At 42.6% G+C, this 19,005-nt stretch overlaps 2 protein-coding genes and 1 non-coding gene across 4 annotated transcripts in view; all 3 read right to left on the bottom strand.

Moving 5' to 3' along the window:
- APH1B (aph-1 homolog B, gamma-secretase subunit) overlaps window positions 1-7,223 on the bottom strand; it is a 35,102-nt gene extending 27,879 nt beyond the window's left edge. For both annotated transcript variants that reach the window (XM_056117650.1, XM_056117649.1), the window contains exons 1-2: window positions 7,020-7,223; window positions 5,406-5,576 (exon numbers count right to left, since the gene is read on the bottom strand). In XM_056117650.1, coding sequence (XP_055973625.1) covers window positions 5,406-5,576; window positions 7,020-7,132 — 284 coding nt within the window. In that variant the 5' untranslated portion in view covers window positions 7,133-7,223. The remainder of the gene's footprint in view (window positions 1-5,405; window positions 5,577-7,019) is intronic.
- A 10,180-nt stretch (window positions 7,224-17,403) lies between these two features.
- The window catches only part of RAB8B (RAB8B, member RAS oncogene family), a 76,122-nt gene continuing 74,520 nt past the window's right edge, over window positions 17,404-19,005 (bottom strand). Inside the window, exon 8 of the mRNA XM_056117647.1 lies at window positions 17,404-18,162. Coding sequence (XP_055973622.1) covers window positions 18,070-18,162 — 93 coding nt within the window. The 3' untranslated portion in view covers window positions 17,404-18,069. The remainder of the gene's footprint in view (window positions 18,163-19,005) is intronic.
- LOC130027011 (small nucleolar RNA SNORA5) lies at window positions 18,239-18,371 on the bottom strand. Its single transcript, XR_008792959.1, has one exon. It is a non-coding gene; the product is annotated as a small nucleolar RNA SNORA5 (small nucleolar RNA).

Here is a 19,005-nt window from a genome sequence, read left to right as displayed (position 1 = left end):
CTGGGCCCGCTCGAGCAAATCGAGGATCAACGGGAGGGCCTTTACCTTTACCTTTAAGGTAATATTAAGATAATATTGGGTTGGAGCGATAGTATAGTGGGTAGGGCGTTTGCCTTGCACATGGCTGACCCAAGTTTAATTCCTCCGTCCCTCTTGGAGAGCCTGGCAAGCCACCTGTGGCATGTTTAATATGCCAAAAACAGTAACAACAAGTCTCACAATGGAGACGTTACTGGTGCTCACTCGAGCAAATCAATGAACAACGGGAGGACAGTGCTATAGTGCCAAGAAAATATTAGTCAATGAGAGTATAAACATTCATGTTTCAAGGCTACAGAATTACAACCACCAAAGACTCAATACCCCTCTCCCATGGTCCAGTGGACTCTTTCCAGCTTAGCCAACTTTTATCTTTCAGGTTTTAAGAGTTAATTTCAGCCATATGTCAAGAAACACTTATCTAGTTTTCTATAAAATGACACTATTCACAAATATTTTTGAGTAGTTGTGGCAGAATTGTTTAATACAAATCCAAACAAATCCAATCCAGCAAATTTAGGATTTATGTGTGTGTAAATAACTGATTTTTTTAAAAAATACTTCTAAATGTTATAAGCCTTTATTGAACAGGAGATTATTATTATTATGGTTTAGATAAAAAAAAGAAAATATTCAAATTAACATTTATACTCTTTTTTATTTGTTTTGATTTTATTTGGAGGCCATACCTGGCAGTGTTTGGGGCTCACTCTTGGATCTGTGCTCAGGGGACCATATGGGGTTCTGGGGATAGAACCCAAGACTACTGTGTGCAAGGCAGGAAAACTTCCTGCTATACATGTGAATGGCTCCATAGTCTTTATACTCTTATTTAAGATTTTTTTCCTAGTTGAAAAAGGCAGTGAAATCACAATTCATTCTAAGGGCGATTTAGAGAAAAATATTAGGCTAAGAGTGAACCTTGCCTACCAGTGACTTAGCTGGGTGACACTATCCATATTGCCATGGCAGGTACTAAAACAATAGTACATTTTGGCTAGAAGACTACAATAGTCAGAAGAGCATGCCAGCAATGTTAAAGAAACCCAGGAGATGAGGAAAACAGACCAAGCTTGTATTATGATGTAATAATACAGTCCAAATTCTGGGAGAAATTATTTGGTTATGTATTTCAGAACTCATCTTAAAAGAAAGAAGTAGTTGATATTTAAATTTGGTATACTGTAATTATAGAGAAAGCATTTCTCTATGAATTATAAGTTTTATCTAATTTTGATCTGAAAGAATTGTATAGACTTTCTAATTACCTTTTCTTCAATTCAGATTAGCCATTTTCCTATCTAGCCCTGCATGTACGGAAGCCTTCTACATTGATGCTAAAAATGATCCCTGCAGAGAACTCAAGCAGTTAGAGAAAGAAATGAATTCATAGTCTCATCTTAAAAGACAGTTAAAAATTTTTGAAAGCTGGGAGATGACTTGTGCCTGGCAATCCTAAAGCCAAAACTTCAATTCCTTGTGTGTCTACATGCATCAAACATGATGCCATATGTGATCCCAAGTGTCACAAGTGATTTCTGGCCATATGACTATCAGGAGTGTGCAACCGCCATAACGAAAAAAGTTGTGTGAGCACCACGGCCAGTTGTGCAATCCCCTGGAGACCCTGAGTGTGAGAAGCACAACTACCGTGTGTCAGACTACAACCAGTGCACATATACCCCACAACAAAAGAGGCAACTCCCTGCACGCAGCCCTGCTGAGTGCACATGACCCCACCACAGCAACAATATCAACAGAGGGAGAGGGATGAGAAACGATGAGAAACTATTTAGAAATAAAAAATAGGATAGAGGGGGAGTTGGAGCCATAGGACAGTGGGTAGGGCGTTTGCCTTGCACACTGTCAACTCAGGTTCGATCCCCAGTATCTCATATGGTTCCCCGAGCGCTGCCAGGAGTAATTCCTGGGTGTAGAGCCAGGAGTGACCCCTGTGCGTTGCCCGGTGTGACCCAAAAAGCTGTCACTGTCACTGTCACTGTCCTCCTGTTGTTCATTGATTTGCTCGAGTGGGCCCAGTAACGTCTTCATTGTGACAATTGTTACTGTGTTTGGCATATCGAATATGTCATGGGGAGCTTGCCAGGCTTTGCCATGCAGGCAAGATACTCTCAGTAGCTTGCCCGGCTCTCTGAGAGGGGCAGAGGAATCGAATTCGGGTCAGCCATGTTGGATGCTTGCAAGGCAAACGTCCGACCTGCTGTGCTATCGCTCCAGCCCAACCCGAAAAGCAAAAAATATAAATTAAAAAATAGGATAGAGCTCTGGAAAGAAAGATGGCGGCGGCACGGGAGCCTTGTGGACAGCCGGTTTGAGACGGGCTCGGCAGGAGCGGCGGGGACCTCATGGGAAGGGGGGCTTTGTGGGCCGTCCCCCACGCCCCACCGAGGTCGCCGGCTGCCCCCCACGAGCGGCTCTCCGCACGGCCACAGCCCCGGAGGCACAAGGACTTAGCACAGGGAACCAGCCGCTAGGAGCAGAAAAGCAAATGGACAATGTGTTAAACAGCGCTACCAAGCCTGCCCGGAGGGGAAAGGGTGTTGACCGGCCCGCCCGCTCCTCTCTGGAAAGAAAGATGGTGGCCGCACGGGCACAGAAACCAATCTCTTAACTATCTAACTTTTAATAGAAATTCTTCCAGGGTCAATAAGTAAAATAGCAGAAATTCAAAACCGCGCGGCCGCTATTGCGGCCGCGCGACATCATTTTTTCCTTAAACCAAGTTGTAGAAAGCAAATCATTTCACAACGCTGTTTCAGCATGTCTGATTGTGGGGGGTGGGTCGTAAACTCTAAACAATAATTGTGCATCTTCTATCGAAACAATCTAGTCAAAGTAGATAGAGTATTAACTAGAACTCATCTGCCTCACAAGAATTGGGAGGGGTGGGGGGAGGTGGGGGTCTATTGGGGTTCGGGGTTAAAAATAAGTATTGGTAAAGGGAAATGTGTTTGATATTTACATGACTGAGACCTAAACCCAAAAGCTCTGTAACTTTTCCCACAGTGATTCAATAAATAAATAAAAAAAAAAATAGGATAGAGGGTCAAAGAGATAGTATTGCAAGTAGGATGCTTGTCCATTTTGCTCTTTGTTTTGGGGCCACACCAGGCAATGCTCAGGGGTTATTCCTGGTTCTGCAATGCAGAATGAATCCTGGAGGTATTCAAGGGACCATATGTGGTGCCAGGGAACAAGCCTCTCTCAGCCCTGTGCAAATCTAGCACTGTACCCCACTGTACTATCTCTTTGCCTCTAGGACACTGTCTTGCATGCAAGCATTCCAGGTTTAAACCACAAAGGATGCCCTAACCCCACCAGAAGTGATCGTGATCCCTGCAGCACACACCTAGGAGGATTAACCCCTGAGCACAACCAGATGCATCTTAAAAACCAATAATTATAATAATAATAAATTTTTTGAAATACAAATAATATTGAAATTTGTACATGTGACGTATTCAATGCCAAACACAGTAACAAGTCTCACGATGGAGACATTACTGGGACCACTCGAGCAAACTGATGAACAACGGGAGGACCGTGATCGTGACCGTTATGAATGTTAATTTTTCTTATAAAACACAAAAACATATAATAAAATTGAAAAGTTTACCCTTTGTAAACTATAAAACTTCTTACCAAGAATGGGGTCAAGGAGAAAGCTTACATGTTTTGCATAAGATAACCACAGTTTGGATCCCTGGCACTGTTATGCCCTGCTTTACTTGCTATTATCTGCTAGAATATTATAGTATAATATAATATAGTTTAAGAAAATATTATCCATACTCAGTTGGACCAAGGAAGAGTTAAAAGTTTGTAAGAGTCAGACCCTAAAAATTTAAGAGCAATTATCTGTGTTGGCTTGCGTATATGCGGAGAATACTGTGTGGATCCCTAAGAGACCCTGGGATGACAACCACCGTGCTAATAAGGGCAGGGAGCACGCCCTGGCCCTGAGCTATGCAAAGAGACAATTTGCTACTGTGAGAGATAAGGCTATAACTAAAGTTAACCTCATTTGTCTGTAAACCCTATGCTGTTTAAAAAATAAGTAAAATTATGGTTCATCTTGCATAATCTTCATTGACACTCTGGAATATAGTTTTAGAGCATAAATGCAACCTCAGTCTTTGAATCGTTTGTTGATGAGTTTGAGCCCCATAACCCATCGAGATCCCTGGGCCCATTGTGATGAAATACACTTCATCCTACTTCCCTTCTGTGTCTCCACTATCTCACTGACTTATGATGAATTTGGGGATAACACCACCAAACAGCAGCCCCCAAGCCCCACCCCACCAGCTTTCCTATAAGTGGCCTATAAGCATTGAGCTGGGAATACCACCAGGTGTAGCCAAAAACAAAAATTAGTACAAAGCAAGAAACTTTTAGAGAATTATATGGGGTTTTATGGAGATAAAACATTTACATGGAGGCATAATGATTGTTGACCCTCTTTTTATGTCAGGAGTCACTTGTGAGTTCAGGTAATCTTGGTCTGATCCCTCCATGACAAGTTTATACATCAGTCTACAATCCAATGTTTTAGAAACTTTTGATTTTGCTTAAGCCCAGGACATTTTATTAGATGCCACAAAATATTAAAATGGACACACACCCTTCCTTCTGATCAGCTAGAACTGCTTTTTGTCTTTCTGGGTTTTTTTGTTTGTTTTTTTTTTTTTTTTTTTGTATAAAGGAGAAGTTAAAAAAGTAACATGGGCTGGGGATATAGCTCAGTCGTAAAACACTTGCCTTGCATGAGTAGGTTCAATTCCCCATGCTGGGGAAAAACTGTGTGTGTGTGTGTGTGTGTGTGTGTGTGTGAACTTCCTCATATAAGCAATCTGGTTACCCTGCAATTCAGTTTGATAGGATGAATGCTTGACTCCTCCCACTTTATAAATTAAGAGCATCCTTTATGATGTATCCCCAGTGTCTAGAGTGTGCTGGCATTGAATAAATTTTTTAGAAATATTTTTGGATGAAGGAAGCGATATTCATAAGATAAAATACAAAGTATTCGGGATTGGAGAGATAGTACTGTGGGTAGGGCAATCGCCTTGCAACTTGACCTGAGTTGGATTCCCAGCACCCCAAATGCCCCCATCTCCGAATCCACCTAATCATAAAGCCAGGAGTAAGTCCTGAGCATTGGTGGGTGTGATCCCAAAAGAAAATGCTAAATATTATTAGGTAGTCAGTATACCCATCCCTTGACTTTGAACTATGTAGGAAGGTATGGACACTCAAATGCCACACTATATTAATGTTTTAAAATGTTAAAGCATAAATTCAAATCAGCTGGAGGGAAAAGGTGCAGTGAACGTTTAACTTACTTTAAAAGTTTATAATAGGCAAACCGGAACAATTCTTGGATACAGACTGAGATGAACATCCCAAAGATTAGCAGATATTTTGGTGCCGGTTCATCTCTGTAGCCAGTAATGAGTCCTACTATGAACCAAAGAAAGGAGGAAACCAGGATAGACACCAACCAGAAGAATGCTCTGAAAATCAGGAAAAAATGAAAGTCACAGGTGAACACAAGTACAGGATTAATAATGATTTAAAAGCAAAAGGAAGTAAAAGACAAAAAAAAAAAGGCGTATGCTTAACAAGGAACAGATTTCCTAGCTTCTGATGGATGGGTGTATTTCCTCTAATGAGATCAGCATGTAGTTCAAGGGCATATGAGGGTTTTTTTCCCTAACAATCACTCTATTTCCTTCACACTATTTGCAAATACATCAGCAAATTTTATCTGCCAAACACGACTTGCTACTCTTCCTAAGCAACGCCTGGCCTGTTGCCCTGCAAATGGTGTTTTTGTTTTTGTTTTTACTAGACAGACGTCTCCATGTCTATTCAGAGTCTAACATCCAGAGGTTGAGACCCTGTGGTTCTGGATGTAGATTGGATTTCTATACGATACAAAATGAAAGTCAGGATGGGAAAGGATGGGAAAGGCAGGCAAGGGTCTAGTTTTACTACGACAAGCTTCGTATTTTTAAAAAACGTGGGGTAAAAAGGGGTTTCCAGATCTGCAAAGCCAGTCTCATCTGTGGCCTGCGGTAGCCTGACGGAGGTGGGGGGTGCGCTGACGCGTCCCCCGGGGGCGGCCGAGAGCCTGACTCGGACGCCCCCGGTCCCCCAGGGGCTGCTTCTCCTGCAAAGACCCAGGTGCGCCCTCCGAGCTATAGCTGCGCCGGCAGCGCGGGGGCGGCGGCGCGGACCAGGCCGGGACCCGCGACGCCCACGACGCCTGCGAGGCTGTCGCGGTCCTAACGGCACTTGCGGCACTTCAGACGCGCATCTCGGGGACTTCTCAAGGACGCGCTATCATGTGGCACTTTCCGGGCGGGGACGCCCCGCAAAGGCGGCCATCTCGGGCCCGCGCCAGGCCGGCTCCCGGCTCTCCCCGCCCCGGGGCGGGGAGGTGGTCAGTCCCGGGGGCGGCGGCCGGACAGGCAGGTGGCGGCGGGGGTCGGCGCCGCGGGCGCCACCGCGCTCCCGAAAGCGACTCCCGGGCAAGTGCTGCGGGGGTCGCCGCGCGCTCCGACCCCGGCGGACACCTGCGAGTCAGCCCCGCGTCCAGCTGGACACCTGCTGGCCCGGCTCGCGGGTTAAGGGCCTGGGCGGCTAGGGACGCAGGCGCGGGTCGAAGGCAAACCCAGGACCCCGGCCGCGTTTCTCCCGCACGATCCGAACGGCTCCGCGGCTCAGCGAAAGCGCCCGACCCTCGGAGGCGAGCGCCGAGCTGGGGTCCCGGCCTCCGGTCGCGGGGCTCGGGGGCTCCTCGCGACCCCCGGAAGGGCGCAGGCCAGGGCCTGTGCTCAGCCCCTCTCTCTCTCCGCCGGAGCCCCCGGAGGCCCAGGCCTGGGGAGCGGACGCCGGGAGCCCCGGAGGGGGAGGGGAGCCCGGGTCCCGACTGCCGGGCGCAACCGCCTCACCCGATGATGAGGAAGATGACGCGCAACGGCTCGGTGGCGATGGTGAAGACGTAGAGGGCGAGCGCAGGCCCGAAGGCAATGAAAGCGCAGCCGAAGAACATGGTCGCCGTCATGGCGACCGCAGAAGCCGGCCTCGGGGCCGGGGAAAAGCCGTGCCCGGGGGTGACAGCAGAGCGCGGGGCCCGCCGAGCCCGGGAGGCCGCCAGCCGAGGCCCCGGGATTAGAGCGAGCCGGGCTAGGGGCGGGGCAAAGAGGCGTAGGGGGTGGCCGAGGAGGCGGGAAGGGCGGGGCCAGGGGCGGGGCAAAGAGGCGGGAGGCCGCCGGGGAGGCGGGAGAAGGCGTGGCTAGGAACGGGGAAATGGGATGGGAGAGCGCAGAGGAGGCGGGAAAGGGCGGGAGGCCGCCGGGGAGGCGGGGCTAGGCTAGGGGCGGGGCAAACGGGTGTCAGCGCAGAGGCTGTCGGAGAGGGCGGGGCTAGGGGCGGGACCAAGAGTTGTCGGGGAACCGAAGAGGCAGGAGAGGGCGGGGCTAGAAAATAGGTTAAAGGCTGCGACAGCGCAGAGGCGGGAGAGGGCGGGGCCCGAGGCGGGGCAAAGGGCTATAAAGGCGGGGCGGGGAGTGGGCGGGGCTAGGGCGGGGCAAATAGGTGAGGGCCAGGCGGAGACGTAACCGGGCGGGGACAGAGGCGGGACTGAAGTGAAGGCAGCCGAGAAGGCGGGCAGAGGGCGGGCCGACTGTGGGCTGAGCAGTGAAGACGCAGAAGAGGCGGTGGCGGGAGGGCGGGGAGAGGGGCGGAGCAAAGGGGTGAGAACTAAGGGTCGGGCGGGCGGGGGCTCGGGGAGGAGCAAAGGGGTGAGGGAAGGAAGAGGGCGGAGCGGGCTTCGCAGCCCAGCTCTGCACCTCCGTCCCCCCCAGTGCTGCAGTATTTGTCGCGACAGGGAGTAGGCTAGTGAGTTTAGGGCGGGACTGGCCGCGGGTCCTCCCGATCACCACCACCTCTGATCCAGTAGCTGAATCCAGCCCGTCTTAGAAGCAGAAGGAAAGATTCCAAGTGAACGGAAGAGAAAACAGGATTTCATTTATAAAGAGGACATTTTGCCTTTTTTGTATTGTTGCAGGGAAGCCCACGCTGGGAGTGGTAACCCAGACAATAACTCACAGAGAAAAAGGACAAATCAGGGTTGTTTTGGTGAGCTGTTTTTCCATGTTCCAAACGGGCAAAGTACAAGTTGCCTTTGACGGCATTCCCTGTGGACCCTATAGTAATAATGACAACGCCCTGCTCGGTTTCACTTGCTCATTCAACTCCCCCACTTAGCCGCCAACCTTGGAAACTGGCAGGGGCTTTGTTTAGTTCTTCGTTGTTTCTGCCACGCCTTGGAGGTGCTAAATAGATGCTAAATGAAATAAATGGAAAAGTGGAACTGACAGTTGCTATTTTATATATTAACCTAACCATTTATTAGGGGGTTATAGTTAAAACAAAAGGTTGTTCATACTTGGGAAATTTTTCTTCATGTAATAATGTCTCGTGGTTCTTTCTGAGTATTGTGCCTCTAGCAGTGAACAGTGAAGTGTTAAACACTTGTGCTTTATTGCTCTTTGTGTGTTGCCAGGATCCAAGTCAGGGCTCGATTCAAGCAGGCATGTTCTGTACTGCTGAGTCACATCTCCCACCAGCAGATCCTATTTCTTCATGACGTTATGTTGTTTGTTCTTTGGGTGACACTGGGTGGTACTCGGGGAACCATGCAGTGCCAGGGCTAGAATTAAGGCCTCCTGTACACAGAGCATAAGCTCAGCCTGTTGAGGTATCTCTCTGGCTCCCTATTTGTTCTTTAATGTCTACTATAAGACAACTACTGATAAATGCTGGGTCTTGACAATGATTTGCAGCATCTCTGAATATGGACATTCAAATAATACAGGTAATCCTTGATTAAGGGAAAAGGTCCTTATGCATACCTATATATGCATAATATCTACACATACTATCTTCCAACACCAGTAATTGCCATTTTAAGTGGACTTATCCAGCTCCTGTTAGGCATCAAGACAGCAGTTCTAAGTGATAGAGTGACTCACCATTGCGTAGATTCTTCAGGTTCTACCCTGAATCAAAGTTATCAAATGGTAAGACACAGATTTTACAAGAGCAAAAATCAACAATGCCACCAAAAAATGGGGAGAAGAGATTAACAGAAAACTTCCTCAAAGAAGAAATGCAAATGGCCAAAAGGCACATGAAAATGTGCTCTGTATCACTATCAGGAAGATGCAAATCAAAACAATAATGAGATAGCATCTCATGCCACACAGTCTGACACATTTCAAAAAAGAATAAGAACAACCAGTGCTGGAACCAGTGCTGGCATGGATGCAGAGAGAAAGGGAGTCTCATTCACTACGAGTAGGAATGTCAACTTTTTTTCCAGCCTTTCTGGAAAATAATATGGACATTCCTTAAAAACCTAGAAATTGAGCTTCTACAGGAGCCCAAAATAGCATTCCTGGGAATATACCCTAGTAGCCCAAAAACACAATGCAGAAAAGTCCATCTGCACTCCAATGTTCATTGCAGCACTATTCACAATAGCCAGAATCTGAAAACAAGTCATATATCAGAACAGATGAGTGGGTAAGAAACTATGGTATATCTCTACACAGTGGAACACTATACAGCAGTTAAGGAAAATGAAATCATGAAATTTGCTTCTACATGCGTGGACATGGAGAGTATCACGCTGAGCAAAATCAATCAGAGAGAGAGGACAATGATTGTATTCATTTGTGGTATTAAAACACACAGTATGTGTAAATACCCAAATACAGTAGAAATAAGGACCAGGAGGATGGGTCCACGGTAGGAAACTTGTCACAAAGGGGGAGGTGAAGGGCAGTTAGGATAGAGAAGGGAGCATTATGACAGTGACAGTTGGAAATGAGCATTATGACAGTGACAGTTGGAAATGATCACTCCAGACAAGAATGAATGCTGAACGGAGGTAAAGTGACATGCACGATATCCTTTCAGTAACACTACTGCAAACCACAGTCCCTACAAATCAGAGACAGAGAAGGGGGATGTCTGCCATAGTGGCAGGCTGCAGAGGCAGGGCTGGGGTTCAGGAGGTAGGCAGGAGGAAAACTGAGAACACTGGTGGCAGGAAATAGGCAGCACTGTATGACTAAAACTCAAATTATGAACAACTTTGTAACTGTATATCTCATGGTGATTCAATTAAAAAACGTTATCAAATGGAATTCCACGCATAAATGTGAGAAAACAGCAACCCCATGTAACCCCTCACACATCCTCTCCAAACCAAATAATAACAAGAATGGAGAACAGAACAACTTCTAAATTACACTTAGCTTTGGCAACATGTTAATTAGGATGACACTTAAGGTCACTGATTCCAAATTAAACACCTACTGTGTGTTAGGCTCCTTACACTGTGGTCAGAAAGATTAAAAACATAGTCCCTGCCCTCCTGGGACTTTGAATCTAGTTGGGAAGAAAAGTGAACAGACAATTCATAGCAGTGCAGTGAGCAACACTTAGGGCAGCGGAGACGAGGAGACGCCTAACCAGAGATGAGTTGTGACTAAGACCCAGGATCCAGGAGAGCACTTCCTATATCTTTATAGCAAAAAGTGGCCGAACATCAACAGAGGAAGCAGCACAAAGGACTGAAAGCTATGTGGTATCCGGGAAGCTGAGATTTGCTGGAAAGGGTTTGAAGCACAGAGTTAAGGTGCGACAAGATTTGACTCTGTAAAAAAAAACGGTTGGATAACCAAGGACTTTGCCAGGCTAACAAAAAGTTTCACCCCAAGGTTCAAGGTATCACCAAAGAATTACATTTGGCAGTGTCATAGACCCACTTTAAAAACCTGACAACTGCCAAAAACTAAGACTAGATTCCTAGCAAGGAGACTGGTCAAAGATAGGCAGAAGCAACTATGAGTGGAGGGTTCAAAGATTATGGGTTAGATTTGAAGGTGGATGAATTCTTTGGGGTTTCATTTAAGCAGATACTGGCACTTTCTACTATAGACAGAAAGAACAGGTTTCTGCTGTCAAGACTGTAAGTTGGTGGAGAGAATTGTTCGCAGAGGGGGTAGGGAAGATGAGAAGGGAAGATGGAGAGCTGAGATGGAGTTTCAGACGTGTTGTTGGAGGTCCTAAGCAGATCTAACAGGCGATGACCAATGAGGCTAATCATCTCTGAGTCTGGTTTGCTGAAAGTAAGTTGGGCCGAGAGGTAAAAACTTGAAAGCTGTATTAGTTTTCTACAGTTGACATCAAAAAATAAAATTTTAAAAAAGATAAAACCTTGGTGGCTTAAACTAACAAAGTCTTGTTCTCTCAATTATGGAAGTCGGAATTAGAAAAAAAATAAGTGGCTATAATCAAGGTATGAGGGCTAGACTGGTTCCTGCTGGGGAAATCCTTCCTATCCCCAGATCCTAGAGATTACCTAGATTCCTTAGCTCATGGCCCTCATTGTTTGTTTATGCTTCTGACTCCTGGGTTAGGTAATCTCAAAGACTTTGGGGATTACATGAGACTCATCTAAAGTATTCAAAATGATCTCCCATCCCTAGACCCTTGTCTTGTTCCTATCTGCAGAGTCCCTTTCTCCATAAGATTAGGACTAGGACATTGGCATATTCAGGTGGCCATTATTCAGCCTACCACACAAGTTATGAGCATCTAAGAGCTATGAAAACAATGAGGATCCCTCAGCTTCTGCCCTGTAAATGGCCCAGCTTCACAGCTTCACAACTAGTCTCAGAAGAGACGCCAAGCTGATGAAACTCACAGGTACACTGGTATTGGGCTGAAAACTCTGGAGTCCTTTCAAGAGTGGGGCGGCAGAGAATCATTTCAGTTCTACAGCTTCTGGAGCTCGCACAGCCATGCAACACCTCCAAATCCCTTAACACTGACAGTGCAGTAGGAGCACAACAGATGAAGTGGTCAAGTAGCACAGACGCCCTCTCAGCTCAGTAAGTGAAAACAGTAATACAAAAGGCTCAACTTGCAACAAACAGCTCAGTAAACCCCCTGTGACTTTAATAACATCATTGTGAGATTAACAACTTTCACAAATTTTCTTTTACTGAATCATTTTTTGGTAACTCACTTGCCATTTTGTTATAATAAGCAATATGAAACAAATTATTTTATGCCTGTGATGGGGGCAAGCTTGGGGGTGGACGGTAAACTGGGGGACAACTGGGAGGGATGGTCACACTGGTGGTGGGACTGATGCTGGAATACTGAATGTCAGAAATAACTATTATGAACAAATTTGGAAACCATGGTGTTTAAATGGTTTAAAGATAACAAAATTTTAAAAAAAACCTTAAAATCATTGACAAAAGAGAGAATATAATTTTAAAGTATAAAATAAAGAGAAAAAAATTTTAAGAGAGAAAAGAATGAGATTATTTTGGAAAAGTCGGGTATTGGAAGAATACTGTCACAAAAGCTAAGGAAAGAAAACATTTCTGGGACCTGAGTAATAGCATAGCAGGTAGGACAGTTGCCTTGCACTGGCCAAACTGGGTTCAATCCTCGGCAGCCCGTATGGTACCCAAGCCCGCCAGGAGTGAATCCTGAGTGCAGAGCCAAGAGTGAGCCCTGAGCACTGCTGGAAGTGGCCCTAAAAAACAAGAGACGAGAGAATAGGACGGGACGAGAGGTTGTTTCTGAAAGGTAGAAATATACTGGTTAAACACTGCCAAGAAGTATATATAAGGACTGGAACAGCTGGATATTTTAATAAATAGGCCACTGTAAGCATGAAGTCAATGAAATGATTAGGGTTGGAAGTCATACTTACTTGGCCAAGGCTATGAAACAAGTGGAAAGTGAAAAAGTAAAGACAGTAAATATAGATAACTCTCTGAACAAACAGGAATTACAGGGAAAAGAGTAGGAGCTGAGGACAAGCAGCAAGGGAATAGGAAAGTAAACGGATGCTTAGATACTGGGAGAGGGGTCAGAAAGGTGTAAGAGAAAAAGCTATGAGGCCCCTGAGAAACAGCCAAGAGGTGGGGAGGTGAATTCTGAGGCAGGAAGAAAAGGTGAGAAAGGAGAACAGGGGTCAGGTTAGCCTCAGCTTTAAGAGAAAGGAATCAGGAGGAAGAGGCTATAGAAAGGAAATAAACAAGAAAAAGTGGTTTTGAAACTATGCTTTTCTCTCTGAGACAGTCAAAGACTGATCTCTGAAGAGTGAAAGATGCAGACGAAATCAGAGAATAGTAAAGGTTTGAGAGGATTGTGCAGGTGAGGGGAAGGCGCTAACAGCCAGGGGCACAGAGGAAGCCCAGACTTGGGACCTCAGACTGTTCTATTGAGTATGAATTTAAAAACTGAGGAACAAACTTGCAAGGATTAAAAAGGGCAGGACAATCAAGTTAAGACCACATCTGTAAGAGAATAATCTTCATGTATTCTAAACTAAATGTAAGCTGGAGATTTGGCCATTTATCTAAGCAATGTTAGATCAATCAGGTATAAATTTTACTAAAATATTAGTAAAAGTCCCCTCCACCCCTATTTGAGTCATATATCTAACACATTCGAAGGAACATTTTTACAATGTGCAAGCCAACTCAGAGTCATGAGTATTTTCATTCTGCAGTTTTTATTTTAGATGAACATTATTGTAAAAAAAAAGTTCACCTGGGATAAAATCCTTTCTTTAAAAAAAGAAAACAAAACAAAACACAAAACCAGCATCAGTATCAGTATACAGTTAATGAATTGGCTGAACAAGGTTGATAAGATGACAGGTCTATTTATTTATCTGCAGAAGCTTTTCACATTAAGTCATTGCAGCAAAAATAAAATATGCTGAAACAAACACAGTAGGAGAATTCTCTGGAAAAAAACTAAGCATTTTTCTTCCGGGGCATAATTTTAGTCAGAGTTTATGGTATATTGCATTAAAGAAATTGCAATGTCAGTTGCAAACAGATAAAATCTACTTTCTAAGTCACAGGAATGAGGAACTATAACCATTATTCACATTTTTTAAAAAGGTAAGAAAATAAAGAAGAAGATCTATTATTCCTTGGCAATAAGATGTGCAGTTGCATATGGCACAAGCATTTTAAATGACAAAGTAAAATTTAAAAACATCCTTAAAATAGTTTGATTTGCATTTAGATTAGGGTTTTTTTTATAGTGAACATGACGTCCATTAACTTTATTATTCTTAGAAAGATTGAGTCTACTGTAAAGTTGTGCTAACATTTAAAATTTTATTAGGATATCCTGTGTCTCTAAAACAAGGAGTTTCGTTTTTAGACACCTCCCTCTTCCTCCTTTTCTTTGGATATAACAAGAAAGAAAAAGGAATGTCATTTCTGTACAAAGAAAAATTCTCCAAAAACCTAACAGCAGAAATGAGTGCTTAAATTTGACATAAGTAACCCAACATAATGAAACACTATTTTAAAATATTGAGTTCAAAAGCTTATCTTTAAAGAGTTGCTCAAATATATCACAATTCATCGCAGGAAAAACTTCATAAATATTAATACAGACAGATTCTCAGCATTCAGAATCTGTAAAATGGAATTATAATCTCTTTAGAAATTTCTGCAAACATCTAGATTGCATGGCTAAATTTAATAAACAGGGACATAATACTCTTTTTCTGCACTGTTGGGTATGACGTGTATGTTCTATTCTAAACTACCTTCTACCTTTACCAATGATGTCTTTAGCCTGAAATGAAAGAAAATCTTAATCGTGTTGGATTATTAAAAGCTGACTGTTTTTCTATGAAATATTAAGAATACAAGTTAGCTAAATGAGGTATAATTTAAAAATAGTCCTTCAAAGTAAAGAGTATAGTCTTCTGAAAATCTGTAATAAAGTTGTCCCAAATGTTTCTGTAAAGAGTAAGAAACCCTGTGGCACCTCCTAACTGATGCACAGGTAAGTTTTCTCATCATCTGTCTGTAGTAAATAAGTTTCTGGTCCTGGTGAAACATTTTGCAATCAACAAATTTACATGCCACTTAGCTAGCTACAGCAGCACGTTTTCATTGTCTGAAATTCTTACACTCTATTTGAAAAGGTGTCCAATCTCATATCCAATCATTATTAAAAATGAGAACACTAACAATAAAATGCAAGTGGCTAAACCATGATATTGCTGCAAATATTTCTTGTACCTTTTCTGTAAGACCACAAAAAGGTTGACACCAAACTAGATTTCTTCAGTTTCATCAAGAAACAGACAATAATTTTCTGACACTAAATTCATCTACAAATAGAAAAAAAATAATGCACTGTATGTACATTATAAGCAAAGTGGATTACTTTAGTGGGCCATTTTACCATGCAGAAAGTGAATTTCCTATGGTCTTAGCTCAAATTATATACAATTTAGCAAAGCTAAATGTAAGAAAATAGCAAAGACAATTTATTTCTATATAACAGAGTATATACCCCCCAATTTGCTGCTACTTCAAAGAGCACTTTTAGCCTCATTTAACTTTTATAGGCTCTTTCAAAGGGAAGTTCATGGAGACAAGTCAGTAACCCATGGAAGATAAAAGAAGAATGATGGATAAAATAAAAGCAAAGTCTTATTTAAAAAAAAAAGATAAAGACAAAGATAACCACAGAATATGTCAGTTTTGGTTTGTAGACAAACCCTGAGATATAAACTAACGTGTTAAGACACCAATAGTCAGAGGTAAATTACTAAGAATTACATTCATGTGGTGTCATAGCACTTGCCTTTTTGAAAGTACTTTGTTACCATCACAAAACTTAACTGTTTGGATCTGCTCCAATCTCCCCCATAACCCCAGCAAATTTAGGTGAATAGAAGATGTTTTAGGAAATTAAGTTTTTTCAAAAATGTATCTGATTATGAAATTATAGATCTATACTGGATTTTCAATCAAAGCAAGAGGTGCCTTTAAACCTAGAGGTAAGTACAAAAAACTAAGGAGGTTGAAATTTGTCAGTAGTAAGTTTAGTGTACCCATTAAAAATAGCTCCAAAATATTTGCTGCCACTAAACTGTACAGAAGGGTCCAAATAAGTGGTAAAGGTTGATTGGTCCAAGCATTCTAACAATGCATTTTACTCTAATCAGAATTCTGCTGGGTAACAAGTAATCCATTTCTATTTTTATGTCCCATCTTAATTATCAAGCAAAGTGGTAACCTTTAAGATACAAATTACGCAAAATAGAAAGAACTATATTAACAGAATTCATTTCTCTAATCACCTCTTAGAGGAAGAGAATAGCAATGATCTGAATTTGGCACATAGGTCAGTACTAAATACTTTTCCCCCTTAGGTGGCAGTATCATCTATAAAAGGTATACCAGTACAAGTGAGAAAGGCAGCTAAGCTTTTGGTTGGCTTTGGCCCAAGTGACTGGACCTAGTTCTATAACAAAACACCTGAACAGATGAAACTAGAATCTACACATTCAACAACTGTTCCAAAATCAAAACCTTGTCCATATTTTCTCTAAAGAAAAGACAAGACTTTCACAGAGGCTACACTGAGTCTCAATTAAAGGGAAAACAAATTGTTTTGTTTTTGTTTTGCATAGGAGTGGCTTTGGGGCCACACCAGCAATGCTCAGGGTTTACTCCTAAGTCTGTGCTCAGGAATCACTCCTGACAGGTCACAGGAGACCACATGGCATGCCAGGGATTGTACCCACATCAGCTGGGTTGCATGCAATGTTACTGCCTTCGCCATTGTACTAGCTCTCCATACCTAATCATTTTTATTTTTTAAATCCAGTGAGAAAAATGTAAACTGGTAGAGGGATGAGTGTTAGAACACTGTATGACTGAAACATAATCTTGAACAGCTTTGTAAAAATAAAACTAAAATATAGAAAAGGGGGAAAACTCCAGTAAGAAAAATAAATCCAAGAATTATATTTTACCACTACTAAGAGCTATCTCCGTTAAAGTTAAATCAACAAGTTCTTCTTTTTCCCTATTGGTAAACTTTCTGAACATTAAAATCTAACTCTTATTAGCTCTTACAGACAAAGATCAGGGTAGGAATTAGTGATTACAACTAAACCAGCAAATGAAGCATGAACTTTAGAAAAAATGTTTCGTGTGAGCTAATTTGAGATTAGGCGCTGAGCTAAAACTCTAAATGGTCCATCTCTCTGCTTATGGCAAATTTCCACTCAAGAAGTTCCAATTAGAAACGGACTATGATGTCCAAACATACTATCAAATGTGTATGTTTTAAGTCACTGGAAGATTACAATAGGTCAAATGTAGGAAGAGAGCAACAAACACAAACCACAGGAAAATGGAATCAAGATGATTTCCAAATGCAGTTCTATAGATTAGGCAGAAGTGATCAGTTGAAAAAGTAATTTATTCAGCTACCCAGATGCTGGCCAAAAAAAAAAGTCAGGAATGAAGCAAAGGTCTTAAGAATTTGTGACTTCTGATGGGCAATTTTATAAATTTTTAAGAGGAAATTATCGGGATTTAATGACTCTTATTTTAGAAAACCATAAATCAGAACCTTTAAATAAATGCTATCAATGCAATACATTTGGCCATATAAATCAGACCAAATGTCTTTTTCGCATGTTCACTTTTAATGTTCCACTCTTTTTTGAACAACATTCCCAAATGCATAAATTCGTCTAGAACTTCAGGAGACAAGAAGCATGCCAAGATGAGCTGAAGACTCTGCAGTCATAAGAGGAGGCTAACACTGATGTGCAAAGTGAAAAAGAAAAGTAGCAGCTTCTGCAACAGGGACAAAAACAAAGAAAACTCCAGGGAAGTTCTGCGTGTGTCTCCACTTCAGTGTTTTCCTGTTGGAAAGAAAGGAGCCTGTTATCTTGCTGGGCCTTGAGGCTGGGATCTGCTTGGCGTCCGTGTCCAGAGATGGAGGTTCAGTGGTGCTCTCCGCAGCAGCCGGGCGGTGTGATTCTGAGGCTGGGTGACCTGTGCTTTCAGAGAAGCAGGAAAGGGTCCTCGAGGTGTGCTGCAGTCTCTCAGAAAGAGTTTATCAAAGTAGCGAACAGCGGAAGAAACTGGTCTTCTTTGACCGGTTTTCTGTTATTTTCACTGGCCCGCCTGCCCCTGATGAATTGCTGTCATTCTGAAAAACAGAAGGCAAAGTTACCAAGGAAATGGAAGTTCCAGAGTCTGATGCCATAAAAAGCTTTTTTTCCACTTAGTGTCAGTAATCAAATGGATTCCTGAGGCCCTAAAGGGGTTTGTGGGTCCAGGGATGACAATGTGACTGCTGTAGCCTTCTGAGACAGGGTCTGCCAGGGCTAGGAAGGCACTGAATTTGACATAACTGCAGCATATTAAAATTTTTAATTGAATCATACCATGAATATGTATCCAATATTTCATTAGAAGGGAACTAGTAAAGTAAGCTCTGCTATTGTCGGTCTCTTTGGAAATTTTTGGATTAATATGAGAAAAATGCCTTGAAGGTAACATCTTTGATATTAATAATTCACTAGGTAGGAAGATCTTATTAGTTAAAAAAAGTTATGGGCAATGTTTCAAGAATACTAATGGAAACAACATGGAACACTAATGGAAATGCTACAAATAATCATGTTAAAAGAAGAGTGGGTAACTGAAGATGTATGTAATTTTATTCAGAATTTAGGATAAACTAACTTGTAAAGTGGTCCTAATGACCCAAGACTGAGACAGTTCCAAATCTAGGAAAATCATAACAACTTCAAGTTTATAATTATATACAGGCAAAAATATAACATATGTAAAACCAAAGTAGATCATTTCAAGAAAAAAAATTCAGTTTTATCATTAGTTTTATTTATTCTGATCAAAATCTAATCAAAGACCTCTTAAAAAGTCATCTGAAAAGGACTAAATAGCTACACTTAGAAATAAGAAACATAAAATATTCAACCAGCTGAATATGTGAGTCAGAAAAAAAAGTGAGTTTAAAATGAATACA

The sequence above is a fragment of the Sorex fumeus genome, unplaced genomic scaffold (assembly GCF_029834395.1).
Source record: "Sorex fumeus unplaced genomic scaffold, SorFum_2.1 ptg000035l, whole genome shotgun sequence".
NCBI lineage: Eukaryota > Metazoa > Chordata > Mammalia > Eulipotyphla > Soricidae > Sorex > Sorex fumeus.
Note: the sequence above shows the minus strand (reverse complement) of the source record. Positions and strands in the feature narration are given on the sequence as shown.